This window comes from Calonectris borealis, chromosome 3 (assembly GCF_964195595.1).
Source record: "Calonectris borealis chromosome 3, bCalBor7.hap1.2, whole genome shotgun sequence".
NCBI classification, from domain to species: domain Eukaryota; kingdom Metazoa; phylum Chordata; class Aves; order Procellariiformes; family Procellariidae; genus Calonectris; species Calonectris borealis.
Genome location: NC_134314.1, coordinates 97,237,792 through 97,262,984, shown reverse-complemented (window position 1 = coordinate 97,262,984; position 25,193 = coordinate 97,237,792). Strand labels below are relative to the sequence as shown.

The 25,193-nt window shown below is 37.1% G+C and overlaps 1 protein-coding gene across 1 annotated transcript in view; it reads right to left on the bottom strand.

Annotated features, from left to right (window-relative positions):
* The window catches only part of BABAM2 (BRISC and BRCA1 A complex member 2), a 182,325-nt gene that overhangs the window by 36,341 nt on the left and 120,791 nt on the right, over positions 1-25,193 (bottom strand). The window contains exons 8-10 of the mRNA XM_075146831.1: positions 7,566-7,665; positions 5,514-5,584; positions 3,914-3,996 (exon numbers count right to left, since the gene is read on the bottom strand). Of these exons, the coding sequence (XP_075002932.1) occupies positions 3,914-3,996; positions 5,514-5,584; positions 7,566-7,665 (254 nt within the window). The remainder of the gene's footprint in view (positions 1-3,913; positions 3,997-5,513; positions 5,585-7,565; positions 7,666-25,193) is intronic.

The window sequence follows — 25,193 nt, the reverse complement described above, 5'->3', positions numbered from 1 at the left end:
ATCTCAGTGACTGTGGCGTTAGTGTGGTAGGCATGTGATTTTTCAAATAGGAATCTGCAGAAGCAATTTCAAAAAGAACAATAAATACAATCTTAGATGAAAGAAAATACTTTTGCCTTTTCACATAAGCTCTCCTAAACCCAAATAGCAAACACAAATAGCAATCAGACACACGTTCATCTAGGAAAAATCTTCCATTTAAGACTTTACCAAACCTTCCTGCTAGCCATTTACTACCACGAAGTCTAACTTGTTTATTTAAACAGCTGCTGGAGGAATAGATGAAGGGGCTGACGAATGCTCGTTAGTTCTGTTTTGTTGACTTTCCAGAGGTGAGGCAATTTCCTTTAAAGGGCAGGTAACATCTTAAACTACACCAGATGCCTGAAAAATTAACATTTACCTGAATTCTAACGATTATTGTTGCTCTTCTGAATGATTAAAACAGTATCTGAAGCCTAATGAGTTATTTCTGCTTGGAAAGGGAACCGATAGAAGGAATTACTTCTTCAACGCAATTTTGTTTATTTACAATGAGTGGACATACATTCCTCTTTCTCTGAACATTAATAGAATAAACTGTACTTTCTTTGCACAGTAGTGTAAACTTGTCTTCCCAGCTACCAATGCTCTTTCCCAAAATGATCTTTTTTTTTTTCCTCTTCACCCAAGCCTCATCTGATAAACATGGCTACCAAAAATTCTTTGTTTGTGTCTTTATTTTACAAGCTGCTTTCTGAGGCTGTGGACAGATGTGCTAATCCAGATCCAAAACAGGTTTATGTGAGCAAACCCCAATTGTTCAGCTCAGGCCATCAATTTAAACCACCTAAGTTGACTGCATTGGCACAAATTGCTGTGCTGATAAATGTGAGCAGATAGCAATATCCAGTGCATCAGAAGCTGGCATTGATGACTTCCACCAAAAAGTCCTGAATCCAGAAGCCGGTGTCCGCCCAAAGCCTGATACTCATAAGTACAACCTCCTATAACCCCATTAACGCTCTAGGCCCCTTGCTTGCTTCTCTTTCCTGTGTAAAAACCTCCTTCTTGCTGAGATGCTGCCTATGTCTGATCTATTCTCTGACAGAGGTAACCACATCATTGCACAGACAGGTAAGAGAGTGGACAAAAAGCACTCCCATAGGAAGAAAGCTTGTTAATTAAACTTTAGCTTTTACATGACCAGCACTTTGGACCTCCTGGGTCACTGGTATTACCCAACACAAAACCTGAAATCCCTTACAGTTAGCCAAGGTCAGTGGCAGCAAGTGTTCCCACCAACTTCACGTAAGTCTGAGATCCCATACAAACTTAAGATACAAATGCTGGCAGCTTCCAACATTCTCCATACCCCGAAATATTGTTCAATGAAACAAAACCTTTTTAGTTTAATATCTGTCCTTTTCAAGATGTCTTAAATAACCACTAATACAAGCAGTGTTTCATTTGCTATTGCAATTGGTCCAACTTCTGTCAATCCCCTTTGTGCTGATAACCTAAAAATCTCGTATGATAAAAATTAATCTTTGAAAAGCCTATATACAGGTTGCTTTGGAGTCCTATTCTTGTGTCCATACCAATAAGGATACTTAATTCTTAATTATGCACAGATAATATAACTTATGTTTACATTTATATACGATATAAACACACAGAATGTGTGCAGGAACAAGCATATGAAGAAATATCTGCCTCCAAAAACTAATCATAGCTGATTTATAAACAAGAAGAGAAAGAAATCAGCAGTATATTGAAGTTTACTTACAAAGCTTCGTACTGAGACTTACCCATAAACAGTATCAATATCAAAAGCACTAAGCCTGATTAATGATTTCCACTTCTATGTGGATGTATGAACTTCTCTAAATGTTTATTTCTTCTGTCATACATTTGAAAGCACTTGATTAATTCTTAAAACTAAACCACTAAAGCAACAGTTCCTTTGACTGCTCTTTGATCTAATATAACTTCAGCAGCTGCATTAATCTAATGATTACCTTTGCAATTAGGTAGCTCTTCTGTGTTTTAAGGTAGAATTTGGTTCCTTTCATTTGATTTGCCACGATGCTTGCTGTATACTGACCTATTTATTCTCCTCTGAATACTTTCTCTACATACTATAGTAAATATATAAAGTAGAACAGTTTTCAACTTACGGCTATCTCTCCCAGACATTTTATTAGACGCTTGCTAAATATTCAACCATAATATACATAGTTATGTCAGTGGTTAAGAGATGAAAGCCTGCATTACTTCACTCAGGAAATGAAGTGCAGGTTTCGGTCCTTTCATTGCAATATCCTTCAGTGCATGGAACATAAATGTTTTTGCAGTGGATTGTTCAACAAGCAGGTGATGCAATGGCTTACAAAGCTAAGCCACTCTATGATTTCTAAGGCCACAGGGTTAATACATAGTGATAAACTATTCGTTATAATTGTAGCTTTTGTGCCAGTTAAATTGAGCACTCTGAATATTACACAGTTGAAACCAACTCTGTTATTTAACAGAAATTTGAATTTTGATTCCCCTGAAATCTAACTGATTAGATTAGCAAAAATCAAATCCACGGGAATTTTAACACTGATAAAATTAAGCCATATATACTGAGGAGTAAGAAAGGAAGGAAATCTTCAAGCAGGTTGTACATAAAGAAGTACCATCTCATAGAAGACAATCGCCCAGTGACCAATTCTCAGTTGTAGTTGGAGAATAAGTAAAGATGTAATAAGGACAATTTTTAAAAAAAATATCAGTTTTATTTCTTTTCCACAATGTAAATCATACTAATATGATGGAAGTTTTTTAATTTCAGGTTTAAGTTTTCTAGACCTCTTACAGTCATTACTGTCTGGAAATCTTAAGTGATAAAAAGAAGGGGATCAGTGAGACCATTCTTTATGATCTCCAATACAACACAGGGTGAACGACTTCTCTGAACAATGGCAATCCCCACTTCTTGCTTTAAAAACTCTGGGACAGATTTCTATGATGTCATTAAGACATCATTAGTTTTCCACATGAAAAGCTAGCCCACAATCAAAAATGATGTAATCTCAAATACTCCAGTGCTAGAGTGTTACCAAACACCAATGTTGCAGCTGCCCAGGTTGCACTGTAATTATTTTAAACAAACATGAGAAGTGTAACAATCAAAAATAAAGGGTAACATGACTGAAAGACCAAAACATCTGTGATACCTGTGAATTTCACCTTACCATAGGGAAAAATAATAATTGCTACTTAAGGTAACATGAATAAGGTAGTAACAAAGCCACGCTTACTAATTTCTACATGAAGTAATTCCTATATATTTATTTAATTAAGAATGTATTTTTGAAAGTAATGCAATCTTGATTTAAAAATTTCAAATGATGGCAAATCTAGCTACATACTGTAGCAAACTGTTAAGACAGTTTTGCCTATACAGTTTCCATCTAGGAATAACTTTTGGCTCCTAACAACAGTATAGTGTTATTTGTCATTTAATGTATTTTCCCTACATTAAATGTCTTCACTATCACTATGAATGCATTAATTCCTGACAATTTCAGAAGATTTTAGGTATTCCCGGGTTGTGTATAGTATTGGTCCTCATTATTGACACTTTTGAAAGGACAAGTTACAACTGTGAACTCAATCTTCAGTCAAATTATCAGAAAACCTTCCCACGATGCTTTTGGTGTTCTATAAAGCAGGCAGTATGCTATCGATGTGGATCCTCTCCCCTTCTCCAAATACAATCCGGATTTTGTGTTTTCGAAGTGTCATGGTCACATCAAAAATACCTTAAGCACTGGATAAAAATAGCTAAAACTTCTAAATTGTTTCCTGTAATTGTATTTTTTCCCTTTTGAACTTGTATCTTCAAGAGGATAGACGTTTATGCCTGGGGCAAAGTGTTACTCACTGTGAACAAGGAAGCAAAAATCTTTCCACATCAGCAACAGAGTAAGCTTTGTGAAGCCTTCTGCATCATATTCCACCACACCACTATCAACAAAAAATACAAAAAAATGAATACAATTTTTACCTACCATTCATTCTAAAACTGAACAATAAATATGTACATTCTGTATTACAGGGATTACTTTGTTTGTTTGTTCAGAAAATTCCACTATTTGCTTTATTTATTAACAGTTACAATTTTCTAGCTAAATGAAAATTAGATTAAACTTTTAATCTTAATAATCTTCTTATTTATGCTGTGGTATTGGAGTTTCTACCTGAAGAAAGGCCATATTCAGTTTAGATAAATACACTTTAGAATGAAAGGAAACCTACTAATGCATCTGCAGTACTAAATTGATAAAAACTGTACACACACAAATTCCTTGTATGTTACTCAGATTAAGATAATTTATTAACTTTGTAGTAAGTGACAGGGTAAAACTGAAAATGTGCAGGCTGAGAAGAGTTTAAATTTGAAAATTCAAAAGAGTATATATAAAAAAAGCAAAGCACAAGAGCATACAAAAAATGAAATGTAGAAGACCTGTTCAGTAGATGGATTAAAAGTTTCAACCATCAGGAGTCAGTAATCTCTAAGAGTCTCAAGCAGTATCAGGACTCATGAACCACTTCGCAAATGAAATAAAATCATAGGCACACCTGGGTCATTTCTATACTGTAGTCTTCTCAGAAGAAAAAGAAATATCTTGTTTTCATAAGGATTGAGCTTGCATCGACTCTCTATCTACTCGTATGTCTAGTTCAAGTCATTATTATCTATCTATACTTGTACGAAATTTGGGTGCATGCTAGAAGCCACCTGTCTTCCTACCATCACTTGAGAGACCTGAGATTTGAAGGGCTCCTGAATATCCATGTCATTTGGCATCACCACTCGGAAGCAGAAACCCCCTCCTCACAATGAGGTAAAGCACTACTGGTCAGGCAATCGTTCTCGCATCAGCTGCTGAACTCTTGCTCAAGTCAGGATTTAGGTGGGAAACCGAAGTGCCTACCCTTCAGAGTGCCAAGGCACCCCTGTTTAGTTGATTTGTGAAGCTAACGTGTCATCATGCCAGGCCACGGACCTTTGAACTGCAGGAATTCAACAGGACCCGACAGCCCTTTCTCTCGAGAGAGACAAGATACTGCTCGACCGCTGGTCTCCCAGTCCTGCCTTTACGCCGAGCAGTGGTTTCTGGCTCCTGCAAGGCTTGGAACCATACCCGCTTCCCCATCCTCCCACCTCAGTCACTGCCTATTACTGTAAGACCCCTCCAGTCATTTATTCAGAAATGAGCACATTTCTTTTGCATGAGGAGAAAACCCCTACTGTCCTTTTCCCATAACCAGCTATTTTCCAGCAAAATCAGATTGGCAACTGGCACAGAAGTGAAGTAACACTGAACTTCATTCCAGTACTGCTACAGAGAGACAATCTATACACATCATTCTGTGAAAAGTGACCAGTGGACAGCAGTCACACAACCAAGGACCATGTGCAGAAAACAACACTTCCCCCCATGCTACAGAAAATAATGCATCAAAAGAAAACTTACGTTCCAAAGTGACTCAGGAAAGCTGCGATATACTCTCTTCTCTTATGGTATCCCTGAATAACATATTGTACCTTAAAAAAGAAAGAAAGAAACAAATCCAAAGTTACAGAAAGACTAAAAAAGCCAACGCTCCCAATTTGTCATACATTCCTTGTTAAGGAAGATTTACATTTGACATGGTAGTAGTTCTGAATCCTACATTTAGCTTGCATGATTTCCCTAAAGAATCCTAAAACTCCTTTAAAACAAACAGTGGATCTTGCACACAGAAAATCTTGTAAGGAAATCTCTTCACTCACTTCTAAGTGAAGCTTAGTATTTCACAATATGCTGAAGCACTGTTTAACTACGCATGATAAAGAATGAAGAAAAAAAATGAGCGACCTTGCCTTGCTGAAGTTTGAGCAGGAAGCTGTGATAGGCAAATCATAATGACCTGAACTGACAGTTGGTTAAGTGTCAAAATAACATTCTGGTTATAAAAGAAAAAAAAAATATTTCACAAGTGATCTTGGGTGTTTTCTGAAGACTGCACCTCCAACAAAATCTTCTTAACACTAAGCTCTCTCAGTGGTTTCATGCTGACTCAGGAAGCCACCTACTCAACTGCGAGCATCAATTTCTGAGGCATTCTGGGTTTTGAAAGACTTCCATCCTGGCACAGACAAAATCCAACAATGCTAAACTTGGAAGACCTAAGGCAAAATTCTCCTCTCACCATGTATGGTTTCTTATTGATTTGAATGGGATTACTTAGCAGAACAGTGTGAACAGGGTTTGACCCATAACAGAAACAATGCATGTGTTGTCAGGCTGCAAGAGCATCTGGTTTACAACTGGTTACTTCGGTATGGTTCCATATGTGATTCCCTATGTAAATCCCTTTGCCTTCCAGAATGAAAACTAACATTTTAAAAACCTTTTTCCCCCACTGAACACAAAAAGAACAGGAAGAATATTTTTCTTGGATATAGTAATACTAGAATTCCTTGGCTGGCAAATGCCTTCCTAAATTTTTTGAAAAAGCCTTGATGCAATCATTGCTGAGAGCTATCTTGTACCCCTTAAAGTTAAATTCTATTTATAAATTGAGACTTATTTCATTTTATAAAAAACTACAATTATTTTGAAGGCTTTGTGTGGGATCTGAAATGTTATTTTGGGAAAAGGAAAACATATGATAAGTTTGCTTAAGGGACTTTGTTTAAGAAAGGATAAAAACAGTCCTGTGTACTTGCAGATTTTAAAAACAGAAAGTAATTCTAACAGAAAACCACAACAAAAACAACTTTAAAGATAGATTCCAATATAATTATGGAAACACATTTTGAAGAACTTTTTACAAAAGAGAAAATTATTTTCCTCATTTGGACAAATGAAGGTAAAAATAATATACAAATATGAATAGGAGGTCTGTAATAGGCAGATTCCTAGATGTTGGCCCCTAAGCTTTCTTTTGAAAATTACACTTCAATAATGGAGAAGCTTTCAAAATACTATACTCACTCTTTTTTGTTTAAGTAAGCTAACCAGAACACAACCTTTTCAGCAACCTTAAGTAGCTATTACTGTATAAACATCTAAGTAGACTGCTGATTCAGTTCATTTGGACGAAACATCTGAGAAGAAAATCACTGAAAGTACTCAAAACCTACAATGATGACTACTGTATGAGAACTTAGATATCTTCCAACTGGAAAAATAATATGCAAACCTCACATTTGTATTTACTAGCAAAATAGTATGCTACAATACAGTGTTGTACAATACAACATTTTATCCTAAATCGTAAGATGTCACAATAAAAAAAATCCACTCCGGGATCTGATCCCAAACATGCCTGTTTACCTAAAAGAGTCATTATATTCAATGCCCTGCATAGGTGCTCAACTCTTATCAAGAAGGTATTCTTTGTGTAGTTCACCTTAAGTATGCCCTGCTTGGACTACCTGGCAGAAGGAAAACTATGTCTATGGAAATGCTACAGTGTGTTACTGCAATACAGTACAGCACATACGGGAAAGGAAAATTGAGTTCTCTCTACTAACTTACCTTGTTTGTTAGCAGCTGGCATACTTGGGGTACATAGTCAATAAGACAACCTCCACCAGGAAAGGCTGGGATGTGAAGGGCAGATGATCCTCCAAGCGCACTAGAAACAGAAGTTAATTTAACAGTACATTACATGTAGAGTCCCTGGGATTTGAAAGCGATTTCTACACTGTCCTCTCTCCCTATGCTTAAAGTCAGAGGGCCATCATGAGGAAGTGTATTTTATGCTGTGGCGATATAAAAAGTATTGAGCGATACCATCTATAAAAACAGCTTATATACCATGACCCACTGTAATTAAACTACGTTAATCAAGAGTATCACTAATGCAAAGCATTCTCTCAGGAAATAGCTTTTTCGTTGTAAACAGTTCTGTTTCTTAGCCCTCATCAATAAGATGTGCAGCACTGTAGTTAAGATATCTTGCTATTGTGGGAGGAGAGGACTTTGAGTCTTGAATTATTCAAAAAGCCACCTTCAGTAAAACCAGCTAAGAATAAGCAAAATAATTTGGACTGAGGAGTAATAGATGGCCAGATGCAAATGTCAATCATGCCACCTATCCAGTTTGGGCCTCCTAATACAACACAGATGTTAACCTACTAGATCAAGGGGGCAGTGGGCCAGAAAGATTATTAGGTAGATGATGTAAAGGGGGATGCTGAAAGAAATGGGTTTGTTCAGTCTTAAGAGAACACTGGGGAGGGGGGGATATTGAAGATGAGAGTCGAAGGCGTATTATTATTGAAGGCATATTGTTGCCTTCAATTACCTAATGGAAAAATATAGAGAAGATGGAGCCAGAGTCTTCTCCGAAGTGCACAGTGACAGGATGAAAGGCAATGCAGACATGTTGCAACAAAGGAAGTTCTGGTTAGCTATTAGGAAAAACGTTTTCACAATAAGAGTAATCAAATACTGGAAGATAGGCCCAGAGGGGCTGGGGAATCTTGGTCCTGGGAGGTGCTCAAAGCTCAGTTGAACAACTGCCATGAGCATGCTGATCTAAGCTGGCCCTGTTCTGAGGAGGGGCTTGGCCAGATAACCTCCAGAGGTTCTCTCCAGTCTACATTGTTTTATGATTATATTCCCTGATTCTATGATTTTGTTCATCACCTAGAAGGAAATAATATGAACAAAGATATTAACTCTGTCCATGCACAGACTGGAAATCTGAATGGTAGGAATTCACAGAAATAAGGTAACTTCAGAGATGTATTTAGGCACCTTAATTGCCTTTATCATAGGACGGAAGACTGAAGCACGCCTGCTATTGCCAAGGAAAATGGCTTCTTTGGTGTGGAAAGATCTAGCACTTTTTACTTAAATCAGGTTGTATAAGGCAACAACCAGCTAAAGTCCATGCTACTTTCTTTTAGCAGTACTGACCTTTTACCAATCAAAAGGGATATGAATTTGCGTTACACACTGTGGCTTACATCATTCACTAAACATCCAGAACCTTGTTGGGTACAATTAAAAAGCTTCAAAAGCTAAGTTACTTTGTGGCCTCCTGTTTACATGCTGTTTCCGTGAAAGATTAAACTGGCTGGAAAGAAAGTTCTTCTCTGCAAAATAAGGCTCTTATTCTCCAACTGGACCTGCCCTTGTATTTTCCTCAGTACTTGGTAAGATATCACTTTGGTAGGTATAAAGGTCTACAGTCGTACATCCCTTTGAAGGAACAGAGCCTACATAAATCAAAAAAACCCAAACTCATAAGAAGGTATATGGAAATCTGCTACTCAGGCAAAACAGTCTGGGTTCAGCAGACTGTTCACCACATGGAACTGTTCTGCAGGTCTGGATTTTGCATATGCAACGATGAGAAAAAAAAAAAAGCCTTGAGTATACCACACTACATAAAAAAACCAAACAAACTTCTCCAGCAGAAGTCTTGAACAGGATTTTTTTTTAAACCAGAGTTCAGCTTCCTTGCTGCTACCCCCCTACTAAAATTACTTACATGGGAATATAATTTTGTCACTTGTGGATGTTAAAAACAGTGAAGCATGACTATTAGATTATTACTAAGCTGGAACATTTCTGAAACAGTAGTTTGCTCTCAGGAAACTGAAAGTATACTGGGACCATCCATCTTTAATGTTGGAGAATGAAAGACTTGTCCCTCCTGGTATGTTACAAGTGGGTTGTGAACCTTACATTAAGACCCTGGCTTTCAGTTTATTAAACTCCTTAAATGCTTATGTAAATATATCCATAAAAGCCTCCGATCTCATACAGAGAGCAAACGGTACTGTCCGTTTTGCATCCTGCCTTCCCTCATTTGCACCATGTCCAAGTTTCCCCTCAGCATGGAAATACCACTGGAGACGCTCAGATGACTACAACAGGAATTACAGGCTCCTCTCTCGGTTACAATAGCAGGCATGAAATTAGGAATAATTTCTACCAGGTTTCACATGCAAAAAAGCTTCCATTCCTATATATCATCAGCTTCCAATACATCTTCCAAACCGAATTATTGTGATTTGTGAATAAGGGCTTCCTATTTTACCTGTACCCATCTTTTGAAAGTAGTCAATCCATAAAAACTTGTTGACGTAAATGGGAATTCAACCCTTCTCAAATGAAAACCAGACTGCTACAAGGTGTGGTTTCTGAGAAAGAGGTCCCTCCACAGAAAGAAGGCTGGAATTTCTAGTATAATTATCCTCTGAAAACAGAATAAAGCTGTACAATATGTAATTTACGTTCTGTAGAAATAATTATGGGTAGGGAAAATTAAGAGTGGACAGGCATCTTTGTTCCCTCTATTGGGTCAGAGAATCTGCTTATTAAATATTTTAATAAAATACTGCATTTGCACAGGACCTTGCCTCTGACCATCTCAAAACCTTCTATAAACATTCAGCAATTAAGGTTCATCTGCCTTATGAAGCTGATATTTCTCTTTTATTTTTAAACATGTAAGGAAGCTATTGCTCAGAGTTTGACTTGACTACGCTGTACTACGTCTCTGTTGAGCCAAAGGAACATATTTGCAGTACCTCACAATCATGAGACAGGGCAAGAAGCTTTAATAATTCCTTTGACCCTACAATAAACCTGCAGCTGAAGAAAGAAGTGACTTACTCAGCGTCAGATAAGAAGGACCTGTAAAAGATGCATGGAAACATGTAAAATGGAGAAAATTAGGCAAGGGAATTTCAGCATGCAGCTCAGTATCTAATGCTGCTTTTTGAGGTCCCTCAAAGCCCAAACGAAAGAAAATGTGTAAGACAAAAAATGCCATAAGAAGCCTTTTACAGTCAAAGACATTCTATTTGCCAAGAGATTTCACCAGCACAAGCTAAAGATTCCTGCATGTCAGACCTGCTTTCCGGATAGCTGAGCCCCTTGGAGCATAGATCTTGCATACCTCTGTTTATGATTAAGCTTTCCTTCTTGGTATCACTGTTATACAGCTCTCACAAATAAAACACATTTTTATACCCAGGAATAAAAACAACTATAACATCACACTATCAGGTTTGGTGACATTCATTTTATCAAGACGACAAAAAAAAACAAACAAAAAACCATCAAGAGATATGATGAGGAAATTACTTTGTTTTTAAACACTAATTAATATTGCTCCCCTACAGCTGCCAGAGTAAGTCTAGTTTGACCACAACCAATTGAATTGTGTTTGATTTTTACACAATTTTTTCCCAGTAACCCGCTACTTTTTCAAGGCTAAGCTTCTAACAGATTCTGATAGTGGCTTTCTATAATTATCATAATTCATGAAGCAACAGTCTTAGTGGATGCTACTTCATTAGGACTGATACCGGATGAAGATAAATACATGTTAGATCTACCTATCTATGAGATAAGGTCGCATGAACACGTTGGAACACAGAGACAAAGATCTGTTGGCCTCAGCATTTTATTCACTTGCTGTTAATCTAAACCTACTCAGCTCTGCAAATCAACTTCACACATCTCATTTTAAGACGGACCAGAGACCCCTTTGCAGCAAGTTCCTGCCTTCCTGGGTTTCCAGTGTCAGACACAATGTGGTTCTAACCCACGGTCTGTGAATTAAAGTGGATTTTGTGAGGAACTCACAAAAAAAAGAGCAGCAGTCAGCCTGCATTAATAGCAGTTTTGTTCTGCAACACGCTGAAATACAAGTGCAGACAGTGTAGCTGGAGTATGTTTACATTTCTGCTGTTGACTGGTGCATTCCAAGTGACTTGCTCTGTCTGTCTTTCAATGGACCTATTTATTCAGGCCCGCATAAAAAATGCAAAATTCTTTCCCATTTCTTGATAGCTTATAATTACATTAAAATGTCTTTCTCAAGAAATGATCCTTTTGAGAAAAAAAAAAGGCATAGCATTAATTCGCAGGTTTACAGAAGTGACTGGTTTTGTTCTTGAGTATTTATGTGTAAAGAACCAGTTACTTCACCTTCCTCAAAAACATCACTTCACTAGAGAAGAAGAAAGGTGCTTCCAAATCCCAAGCTCAGAAGACTGGGTGGTTTGGCAAGGCAGACTTAGAGGCACGAAGGAAGATGCTCCTACTGCCATCCCTATCCTACCCCCTTCCCTACAACTCTCCCCATGCTCTCTTGGGCCTGTCTAGTCCCCCTAAACTCCTTTCATTCACCCCACCTCTTCCCTGCAACCCATTTTGCTTCCCCCTTTCTCTGAGCAGAAAAACACAGGTTTCTCTAAATTGCTGGGAGACTTTTGAGCTGAGTCTGAAAAATGCGGATTATTTCAGGCAACCCTCTACATCTTGCAGAGTCTTGCAAGAATAAAAATATCACATTTTATGAAGTTATGCACTAACACAGGTTACGGTACTACAGTTAAGCACCCATACATGTAATACTGTCTATATATTTTGCTCTCTCTCTCTCTCCCTCTATTTTGCCTTTACCTGTTACCATTCCCCATCTCCCAAAATTGCATAAGCTTTTCTTTGAAAGAAGTATCACAAAGAAAAGAACATCTACAGAGAACTTTCATGATCTTAAAAGGAGGTACCTTGCACAATGGCAGTTATTTTTGCTCCAAGGGAGGAAAGAGTAAAAAACGTGTATTTGGGAAGGAGGTCCGGCACTGGAAGAAGAATCATACTTGTCCCTGAATACAGCGTGAACGTAGCATTAAAGAGCTTTTTACCAAAAGAAAGTGATACATAATACCAATTGCACTCAACAACATTCCTAATCCAATGTATTCTTTCTGCAAAATCCATATAAAATAGGGAAATGACAATTTCAATGATCGTGAACAATACAGTTGAAGATTTGTCTAGCTTTGAAAATGTAAATAAACAAAAAACTTGCCTCTGCATGGAAAGACTTTTTATACTGGTTTAAAATAACTAAGAGCTTTTCTCTCAGAGTGGCCAATGTTAAAACATGTTCAAATCTATGTACCAGTGATGGAAAGTAGACTTTAGACTTTATAGACTATAGCCCTTGTTTTTACCAGGATACACCCTTCTTAACTCTCTGTAAGATTTCACCTGCCTTATTTTGAAACTGAAGCACGTTGCAGACCTACACAAGCATTTAAAGGGTTTATTACTCATGATGGCTATAAGCAAGGGTAGCCTGAAGCATGTGGAAAGAAATTCCCTTCTTTTTGCTCTTTTTTCCTGTTTTGAGACTCTTGTTATGGGCTTTGATCTCCTTCCCCGTTCTCTTTCTCCTTTGTTGCTGAAGTAAATAGTTGACTTTTTTTTTCTTTTGCAGTTTCATCACTTTACTACATTACACCATTTGGCACAGGAGACACGAGGAACCACATCAAATAAAAGCACGTGACCACAAAAGCTGCCTTACCAACCATGATCCCAGATTTGCTGTCAGTTTACCATTTTTCAGACTTGCTCGACCATAACCAAATCCTCCCTATCACACGAACAACGTGGTTCTTGGCAGAAGCCTTGGGATAGTGCTTCGATCAGCAATACAGAGCTTAACAGTAAAATAACAGAACATTACTCTTGTTACCGAAAAATTGGTCAGTCTAGGTTTGTGACAGTGTCTTCTCCTCTTTCCAGTAATACTCCATTTAAAGCAAACATAATTAACATATTGCTTGTCCACTCAAATCTTACTACAAGGTAAAGTGTGTCCAAAAAAAAAGTTTCTATTCTATTTTTAAAGAAACAATTTTTACTTATAATTATTTCTACTGCAACATTGGTAAAACAGAAATGTATGTTTTCAGCTAACAGATACAATCTGAGGTATCTACTTTGTTGAGTGTACAGAAAAAAAATACAATCACAAATAGATCTAGAGGGAAAACTATGCCAAATCTACTTATTTGGAGGAAGGATCCCGGTCAAACTCAGATTAAAAATCTGACCATTATTGCTGAAAGGATAATATTACCTTTTTTTCCTTGACTTACTAGAGGTTCAGGGTAAATACCTCTGAGCTCCTCCTAGCTAGTGACTGGAAAAAAATATGAAATAATCACTGTAAAAAGCAAATACTAAAACCAAAATGTATTTTAGTTTCACAGACTGTGCAGAAAACATCAGCAAGTCAGACTTGCTGAGCTCTATTTACAGCTCTTCTGCTGACTTTGTATCTTCTAGCAACTTACTGCAACCAGTCTGCTTCTCTGCTTGCCCACCTGTAACGTCCAGATGCTTATACTGAAATACACTGAAGTTTAATAACATTCATAGAATAGTATAAAAGCTGTGGGATGAAGTCATCCGTAAGTGCTAATGAATACTGCTTCGTCTGGGTTACTCCAACTTCTTTATTCTGCTGCAGGTAAAATTGTCAAAAAAGACCAAAAAAAGAATGTCTTTCCCATTTTAGACAAAGTGGCTATACCAACGAAAGATTTACATGAACTGTACAGATTCTGGGTTCTAGCAGACCTTAACCTAACAGACTTACACACAAACCATAGCTCGGGTGATCCAATATTGAAAGATTTATGGGGATAGGAGCTCTGTCGCCAGGATTCTACTCCTCCTTGAGGAAAAAAAACCCAAGAAGCATAAGATGAATAGATAGCTAACCCTATAATTAAATTAGAATACGTTTCTTTTCTTCCCTTCCCTGGCTGGAAGAAGAAAGAACAGACACTCTTGCAGTATAAAGCTTTTCTTACTGCTACTTGATAGTATGAAAGTCTGAAAACGCTAGTATTTCCTCTGTATTGGATAAATCAGGACTGAAGGGATTTTTCCTTTGCTTAATGGGTCTTTATATGCAGAAAGTTTCTGCATAAAGGGGACTGAAAGGTTTTCACTGACGTGCTGAACGAGTGAAAACCTGGGCTGCCAGCGATGGAAAGGGAGTTCTCCACCATCCTCAGACCTCGCATTCTCTGAAGAAACAAAACCACGCGAGGATAACATTTATTACCCAGCTGATCGGACACTTCATGTTACACAGCGGTAGCACGCGGTATACAAGCCCTCTGCCTACAACTGTCACCATGTTGCTTTCTTCTCTGGGTAAGGGGACCCCACTTTTACAAATTGATCTGTAGCTTACATCAGCCAGCCTGGGCAGGCAGGCAGTGCAGCAGAATCGATTGCCCTTTGGAACCTCCATCATGCCTCAAGGTACAAACCTCAGGAAAAGCACAAGCAAGCGCAACAGAAATTATCAGCAAGGCTTCAATGTGTGCAGCAGTTTAAAATACAGGTTAACTTAACCGGTGTCAACAATATCACTCTAAACCACTGCACAGTACAGAAATTTTGGTCACTTATTCATTCTGACAATATAAAACCAAAGTGAAAAGTATAAAAGCAATATATTTCAAACTGATTCAAAGTACTAAAAAAACCCCTTATGCTTAAAATATAGAATTATTTTTCATACTACAGTATGAACAGGTTCAAAAAAAGAATATGAAAAGTTCCACAGACTATAAAAAGAGTGTGATTCTCTCTTACAAGGCTCAAAAATTCTGACAAATGTTGGTTTTGTGTTGCAACTTACCACATTTATGGCCCCCTCAGTTTCTCCACAAAAAACCCAATAGCAAGGTGTATTGCAAATGTAATATGCTCAGTCATTTGGGGCAAATAATAATGAGAATCCATAACGAATGACATAAGAACTGAATTTAGTGACACTTCTTAAGATCTCAGAAAAGTTTTGTGTGTTGCCCCCCCCCAAATGTATTAGTTACTAATATTAATTCTCCATCAGCACAGAATTATTTAAGGAAAGAGTTATGAGAAATCCTGAACAAGTTGCTAGATGCCTCACAATTTAAACAGGAGGTTTAAACTGTGAGGCCGTTCCTGTCTCAAAGAACTTTCACAGTCCAGCACTTCACACTACACAGCACAGTGAGGAACTGAAAAGCAGGGACTGAACAACAGGGGAGGAAGAGCATGGGTTGCAGCAAGGAGACCTAAGACTTAAACACTTACAAAGGAGAAATACATATTTCCGAAGCATTTTGCTTATTTCTTAAAGGAATCTTGTCAGCAAATTAAGAGAAATCTGAGTGAGAAGTGAAGAAAAGTCAAAGAAGAGTTTCACAGAGAATTAAATGCAATGAGGAAATAACAGCCAAAAAAACCCTAAATGACCAGAAAAAGTTGTAAGAAAGAAACCCTGAGAGAAGCAGTAAACATCACTGAACAAAAAAGTTACAGATAAGATAAGCAACATGGGCAGATAAGAAAAGAGAGAGAACACTGTGCATTTGTTTTTACTTCTGAAGAAGTTAAAAAAGCAGTAAGTGACGATTAAAGAAATTATTTAAGATGCCAGGAGAAAGACCACGTAGCCTAACCTACTGAGACTGCCTTCTGTATGGATCTCAGAAAGAAGAGCAAGTGTGAAAGAGGCTGGAGACTTGTCACAACTAAGGCAGAACAAGATTTTGGCTGAAGAAAGAGTGAATTGTAACCTAATTGCAACACTTTTTCATCCTGCACTGATTTGAGATGCCAAGATAAAACGGGGAACTTGTTTAAAATGATGCACTATCCCCATTTCTCCTTCACAGGGACTGTGAAGGAGGAAAAGTTGAGCCTATTATCTGAAAATTTACTTTTCAACTTCCTGTTCTTCAGAAACATACTTTTAATGGCATTACCTGTTTTGCAGATACATGTATAACCACCTTAACTGTGAATATATTGAAGGTCTTCTAAGTAACAAGTAAAATAATACTAGGCATTGGCTCTTCTGCTCCAAGGGAAAAATTTATTGACTTGAAGTGCTCTCAAAGGAACTGAAAATGGCTTACACGTAGCACGAAGATAGGAGCTGGGAATTATAAACTTTTGCATAAACAAGAAAAGGAAAACTAGAGCGCTGGTACGCTGTGAGCAGTATTCTCCTCTGAAACAGTAGGACTCAATAAATTAATGAAAGAATTGAGGATTTATTTATGGTGAGGATTACTGGAAATTCCTCTGCACTGAACCCTGGATGGTATGTTACACAGTGCTTGTCATGGTTTAAGATACTGATCTGCTCTTTTATAATCCACTCTGCTTTAATGATGGAGATCTCCCAAACAATCCCATTGAACAGAATATTTTTCACAAATCCATGTGAATCTTTTCTTATGATCCATCCATAGAGTGGGTAACATAAATGAATAACTGTTCTAAGATAATATCAGTCATATTTACAAACTTATCAATATTCCGGCATGCATTCAATAACATCCAGATTACTATATTATGACTGTTCACATGGCAGGTAATTTTCTGTTACTTGTACTAAGCCCAGCTAACCAGCAGTGTCTTTTTCATGAAGCAGAAGAATGAGTCTGAAAAAACTGTACGACTCCATTGCCTTCCTTGCCTACTGTTTTCACCTTTTTCTGAAGAACAACAGTCTTTTCCTGTAACTTGCAGCCATTTTATGATTGCACTTGCTTATATTGTTCCTTGTTTTATTTATGCTCCCATATCTACTAGTCAAATTACCGTAATTATCTCTAATTGTTATTCTTTTCCTGATATCGCTTAATGCCTAACACTTCCAGTGACACAGTCGTTTTGTAAGCATGCTATTTTTTGCCTCTGTGCTAAAATAGTGCTGTGTTGTAGACTTCTCCCACATAATCAAATTTTTCCTGTTCTCCTTAGGCCAGACAGTAATCCTCATTTGTAGATCACTTCTATCTGGAGAAACATTTCGTGTAAGAAACATCCTGTCCCCTGCATCATCAGCATCACATTTGATTAGCTCACATGAAGAATGAGAAAGGCAAAGTACTGAAAGGATAAGAAATCTTGCAGAAAAATTTCAGAAATGAAATGAGAGCAACGTGCTGGAAAACTTCTGGATATGAACTTGAGCATTTGGGTCATTGATAAGAATGCCCGAGGGAGGCAGAAAGTTAGAGGAGAAAAACGTTTTTCTTTCGTACATCTGGCTTCTGACATTGATTTCCATGTGTACGCAGCATGATTAAGGGGCATTCTTGCTCAGATCTTGAAATTGGCTTTATCTTATGTTCACAAACGATGTGGAATGCTACAAGTCTGGTCTGGTGCTCCTGCTAAATGCTCCAAGAGGCCTAGTGAGCTCAGGTTTTATGCAAGCCAAATATGTTCACATGTGGACGCAAGGCAAGAGAACATAAGTTTTTCATGTAAACACAGCCACTGTGGTTTGACAAGCTAATAAGAACCACGTTAAACCCTTACTCGTTTAGCAAGACGGTATGAATCTGCTGGGATGGTTTTTATAGCCCCTTTCAGAATTTTTACCACAGGCATTTGGGTAAGTGTGTTTTGTTCCTAGGAACATAAATAATTCAATATTCATCCTAATATACTATCTTCAAAACAGAGGGAAGCAGAGCTACGCATCACATCGCACAAAAGCAGCCTTTGGTAGGCGGGAAGACGGGGAATAATTCTCAGAAGAAAACGTTGGCACTTTGAAACCCTGGTTTACATCAGAGGTTCCTTCTGTAACAAGGCAGACACAGGCCTACTTTTAAAACAAAAAAGGAAAGGCAGAAAATAAACCACAGGTCTTCATTGTGTTAAAATCAAAGCAGGGACTCCATATACACACAAGAAACTGGAAATCTCATAATTCGCAACTTAGAGCAGCGCTTAGTTGGTCAAAAGGTGAATACAGGATTTCGTTTTTACTGATGCCTGGACTTTGTTCCTGGAGTAGTTTCATTATGGCACGTTCTGCAAGACAAAGACTGGAGCGAAAATCCTTTTCACAAAGATTCCCCTTTTTGCCAAACAGGTTATGAATGCATATAGTGTACATACAGACACCAGTCAGGCCTGAGTCAGATGTACACACTCGCACCCCGTAGGCTTCCTTTAATGCAGGCCCTCTTTCCCCTACAAACTGCAAATACTTACACGGTCACTGAAAGACAAAAATTCCAACTTTCCGTTAGTATACCTTATCACCTTTAAGGGTTTGATTAATGTTACTTAATGTTTAAGGGCTTGAGTGCATTTGCAAGTTGGGTGTTTAGATAATGGAGTGGCCTAAATGGTATCTGCAAGTAGATGTATTTACAAATAAATATCAGGTGCTTTGATAAACTAGCCTTTTTAGTTGAAGAATGACATTTTCAGAAAGCTTATCAGTTTTTAAATCATTGACGTTCTATTTTTCAATAAGACCGAAGATATTAGGATTCTACATCTAGAATAGCTTCCTAAATTAAGTCTTTTCTTTTTGGAAATTATATTAAGGCTCTTGAGTCCTACAGATATGTTAAAAAAAGAAAATGTTACACTGCCTCAAGCAGTAATCAGAGAAGTTTTCAATAAGATTAATGAAGAAACGGATTAAAATACAAAATAGCATGAACCTTGCTTTCCCCCTCCCTTACTCTTGCAATATCTCTCTTTGTTTTCTCTCCCAACTAGTTCTTCCCTCTATCCCTTCAAAAATACAAAGCACCAACTAATTTTTGTATCTGGTAATAAATGCATCAGCTATGCCAGTGTAAAACCAATACTGCTACAAATACACTCTAAAAGGAGAACTAAAAAAGGTAAAATAAGTAATTGAATGAGGCACATTCTATGAACTAAAATTAAAATTCACAAGAGATGAGAACTACTTCAAAGAAACCCTTCTGTCAATAGTGGCTTATTTCCAAGTCAAAGATCTACCACTGGTTAATAGAGATTTATTTACCAAGATAAATTGTGTAACAAATCCCATTATATTCACGCTTTGTTTGCACCAACTTTCTGACACCTAACTGTTAATATTATTATTAGTTATATTGAGACTTCTAGATTATCGACTGATAATCACTCAATCTGATGAAGACTATGATGTCTTGCCAGTATTTGTATGTGTTGTTTTATAAAGTTCTTCCATAAAGGAATAACGTTTTTCTCCTTTTTTTTAAAAACTGCTGTATTGTATGCAATGATCTCCTAAAAATATCAGCTTTTAATTGACTTGACATTTAAATGAAATCTAACAGAACTCTTCCTTCATTCAAATCACTTCAACAATTTAGCAACTTTTCACCCATTATACAATATATGGGACAAAATTTTGTATTTATTAAATCATAAGTGGAGTGGTGCTAACACGGCCCTTTGTGTGCCCATGATTAGGAAGCTGTTGTAATTATCTTGTATGGCTAAATAACAGAATGTGGTTTTAATACTTAATCTAACTTAAACTATCAAGGTGTTACAGAAAAAGAATTTATACCCAAGGTGAAAATATTCTAATTTTTTGATGAGAATGATTATATTCTAATTGCATTTGGCTGTTTCTACCAGCAATAAATATGGAATCTTCTATGTTATCCATGCATATGTTTGGATATCCTGTACTTTTATTTCTTTGAAGTTCTTTAAAGTTTGATTTCTTTAAAGTCTTTAAGAAAGAGGCTATGCTACCAAACAGTTTGATTTTCCTCACCACGTCCACCCCTGTCACTGAATGACACAACAACCGGCAATGTCCAGCTTGCATGATGAACTTTTTCAAAGTTGTGTTAATGCCATTTGATAAATCACCATAACTACAAAACAAGCTACAGTAGTATATTTAAATTGTACAAACTAAATTGATTGTTTCCTCTTCAAGATCTCTTCTTCATATGTGCATGCTTAAAGTTTATGATCTTCCACTTTAATGTCAAGTCACTACACTGCACTGGAAGACGCAAATTCTGTGTGTTAACCCAATTCTGCCAATAGTTTCTGGGGTAAAGAAAGAGGAAACAGCCACGGCCATTCTTTCCCAGTCTTTGCAGACTAGAGAAGTACGTAGAGGACTTATACCAAACACCACCTGACCTCTGCAAAGCACTTGCAAAATGAAAAATGCCTTACAAATGGCAGCACCCCGTACTTTCAGTTTAACTCAGAAGGCTACAACTCTTCATGAAATAACTCGTAATTAATGTTTACTATTTCCTTGGGATAATTCAGTGCAAATCTGACATTCTTCTTTAAGCCAGAAAAGAGACATGCCTAAGACTGACAGAAAAAACATGGAGCATCAGAAGATTATTTAAAAATAAAAGCACTGAAGTAGTACTACTCGTCTCGCTAAAATACCTTTCACCCTACAGGATGTAAAGTATTTTAACAACACATAATACAATTTGTGTATAGTGCAGAGACTGCTTCAAATGCATTCATATACAATCCATGATACAATTTATGTCAGGGAATGAATACTATTATATGCTAATAAAAGCAAAGTAGAACTCATGGCTACTTCAGAGGCTGAGTATGACCAGAATTTCTCAAGGAGGTCCTCAGCATCTTTCAAGGTGAATTTTACTATTGAGTCATTTCAGTTTATCCAAAATTCTTCCTTCCATCAGCTAATAATGTCACAGTGTCAACAAAATCCCTTGGACACTAGCTGCTAAGGCAGGTTACCCATTTTCTCACTTTACAAAATTTAAAGAAGACATTGCACACTGTCTACACTATCTAGCTCTAACTGCAGAAGCGCATGATTTCGGACCTAGCAACTTTGCAAGCTTTTTTTATTGTGAATATTTGTCACTCACAAAAGTTATTTTTGAACTGACTAAAGAATGTAAAAAATGAAACCTTCAGTATTATTTAAATCTATAAATAGTATTTTAGATTCTAGTTTACCTGCTAACCCCGGGGCAGGAATAGCTGATTTGGGGCTTCTACATCCTTAGGTTATTATTTTGTTGTGAAGACTGAAGTTCTCAGAAATCATATGCTCTTTGCTTTTTTCTTCTGTTTCCTGTCTTCAACATACAGGCCATCATTGGATGTTTTTAAGTGAATTATAATGAATGTGTTAGCTTATGAAGATTTTAGGTCTGCTGCAAAGTTGGAGTAAGAAAGAAAATAGCAAGCTGACCCTACAAGAACAACAAAATACAGTTCCGAATTTAAATCTAAACCTTCCCGTATATAGCCTCTGTTCATTGGGCTTCTTTCTTCCAAATGCCTGGAGGCCACTACTATATATACAATATTACTACTATAGTTGGTGTTTCTTTGGCTACTGGTCAATTTTAATTTTCCTTAAAAATTGCAGAGGTTACACTCACACCAGAGAAATCTTACTCATCTCCTTCTTTCAGATTTTCCAACTTTCACTAAGAGCTCAGAGTGACGATGCAGTTCCAGGATACTATACATGCCCAATTTTACTTCAGATTAAGAATCAGCCATAGGGTTTAAAAAAGCAGCTGTTCCATAATGCAGATAAGGGAATGATATATTTGATCCTCGTTTACTTAGGTAAATTCTTATTCACCTTGGTTTAAAATAAAAATGTGCTTAGAACCATAGGATTTGGAACTACTGTACCTAATATATTGTTTTCATGCTGAAAAAAGAAAGCAATAGGGAGATGGGTTCTTTAAAAAAAAAAATTCTAATTCTGACATCAGGAAGGACAGCAAATCCAAGAATTGCTCTTATTTTGTCCTTTTTCTTTAAATATGCCGGTTCAAACTTGGCATTTGTATATACTGGATACAATGCATTACATACAGATTTCAGTTAATATAACCTTGAACACATAAATCCTTATCTGAATGTCTATTTGAATTCGGTGATAAAATGAGATATCGCCTTTACCCATATAACCACCTGCATCTGTATGAACCTCATACACACCACACATTCATATACAAAATGTGCAAGTCAAATAGCACCTTTTTTTTTCTTTTTTCCCAAAACCCCCAAAGAATCAGGAATTTCAAAGTTTTAGTTCCCACATCAATAGTAATTTGGTCCTCTTCTGCACGTGTGTTATATAATGCAATGTTACCAATGTAAATGTCATACCAATATATGGACATGACCTACTAAAGGCTGATGAATTACTTCTTTATATTGCATGAGTTTTATGTGTGTAAACATTATCTATAATTTCCAAGGATGTAATCTCTGTATTTCATTTATTCCTGAATACCTACCAGTCAATGTTTACCTACCTGTATTTGCTTATATCGGGACCACTCACAGCACAAATAACAAGGAAGTTCATGGGTAGCACAGCTAACGAAGTTTAGATTCCAATGGACTTCTACACTGCATCGGATTGACTTTTTAACTGAGTTATGTTTAAAGCCACAGCACAGCATGAGTTCACTCCTTATTAAACATCAGAGAAACCACACAGGAAAGATATTCTAAATGCCTTTGCCAAAGGAAAAGCTTCAAACGATGTTCATGCCTTGTAAGACATCAGAGAATACATTCAGGATACAAATCTTGACTGAAGAGAGGGTTTTTTTTCTCATGTTTAATAAGGCGTGAATTCTGACTGAAGCACTTCCTGGGATTAGAATATTCGTAATTTTTTTCTCCCATATTGATTCTCTGTTCAGAATACAGTTACGCAGGGGCTTCAGCCTTTCCTTCAGGTGGCAGTAACAGAATCTGCCTCTCCTTTTCATATTTTCATATTTTCAGGACTTCTTCCCTGCTGCCAAGTTTTTTTGAAATTTGCCAGCAGGCTCAAAAAAAGCTTGTAAGGCAGAAATGACAGATATCTGGACACACAGACAACACGATCCTACTAATTTTATAGGAAACAAAATTGATTTTCTTACGAAGCCAAATTAAAAAATAACCATGGTTTCCCACCACACAAAGTATCTAAGGAGGAATTATGATTCCATTGAAGTCCTTGGCAGAGCTTACCAGTGGGAACGGAGCCAAGGCCTCACCGTCAGCCTATGCAGAAAATTATAGCACTTCAAAAAAAACACCCCCTGAAACCAACCCCATTGATTAACCTGAAAGGTTAAATAAAAAAGTTAAAACCAACTGATTACATTCACATTGCACATGCAATTCAGAGAGACGAACAGCTTTTTTTCAGACGCTTCCAGAATAAGAACAAGCAAACTTCATCCCATTAGGAAAATAATTTGTCAAAACCACCGTTGCGAGAGCTTCTAGAAATGCCTTCTTAACCACAACCCCCGGACTGCTAATATAATATTAGCAATCTACTTTCTTTACCATTAGGGCACACAGGTGCACACACAAATTTCAAAAAAAGTTCAATAAACGTGAGATGCCGGCGGAGGGTATAACTCTACACTGTCACAGAAAAAAAAACTGATGTCTCTGAGGGAGGGAGATTTGAATCGGTAAGACAAATATACCAGTCCCAAGGAAGCTTCCAAACAGTACTCATTTGAAGCAGTTATCTCATATGGAAAACCTCAGTCCACAACTGAAAAATTTCTAAATAAAAGAAACAAAAGAAAAATATTTATAATGGAAAACATGAGGCAATTTCCAACTACAGCAAATTTCAAAGGTTCTCGGCTCTCCCAGCTTCCAGCTTTACTGGAAAGCAGGAGTTGCTTAATACCACTGAAAATATCCGACAAACTCCTTTTAGTCTAAATTTAGAGATATGACTTTTTTTTTTCCCCAGAGCTCCAGAACAGGAATCTGTTAGTTTTTATAGTTCAGTTTTGGAAATGTTATGTATTTTTGAATCTCTTCTTGGGCAGTACCCACACTGTAAAATTTAAAAGTGTCCAGCAGAAAATATGGAAGTTTTACCACCATTTCTTACGTTAGAAAAGGTTTTGTGCTCTGCCTATCTCCTCTAGTTTGAATTTAAAAAAGTAATACAAAATGCATGTGTCAGGGAAGGGTCCTGTTTTTCTGTTTTTCCAGAAACCAGTTCTCCTCATGTATTATCCAACCCCAATGCTGTCTAAAAAACATCGTACAAACAAAGAACTACTGGTACATGTCCTTGCTGCTCTTGTTCTTCCACCACTTGACTTTTCAGAAAACTCTCAGCAGATTTTTCTGTTCTTATACACTGAAGAGGAAAGGAAAAAAAACAGGAACCTGCTCTCAGAGTTCTGTCTAGCAAGATTTTCTAGTAAAATCTACTCACCATTTGATTTGCTACTGATTTACTGTAAAACAATTGCCTGTTACAAAAGGATAGTTAGCTCTTGCAGGACAAAACCCCTCCAGCACAAAGCAGAAATGCTGCTGTTCACACGTATTTGAACCATTACAACAACTCTCTGGGCTTTAACTGTTTCCATTTTGGTGAGTGCACAGGATACTCCTGAATGTAGTTCTATTACTCACTTTTTTTTTAAAAAACTTTCCTTTAGTTTCTCATAAGGATGCTCAAAGACTGGTCATCCCTTATTGGGAGTCAATGCAGGTCATCTCAAGCACTGTGCTCTCTGTTGC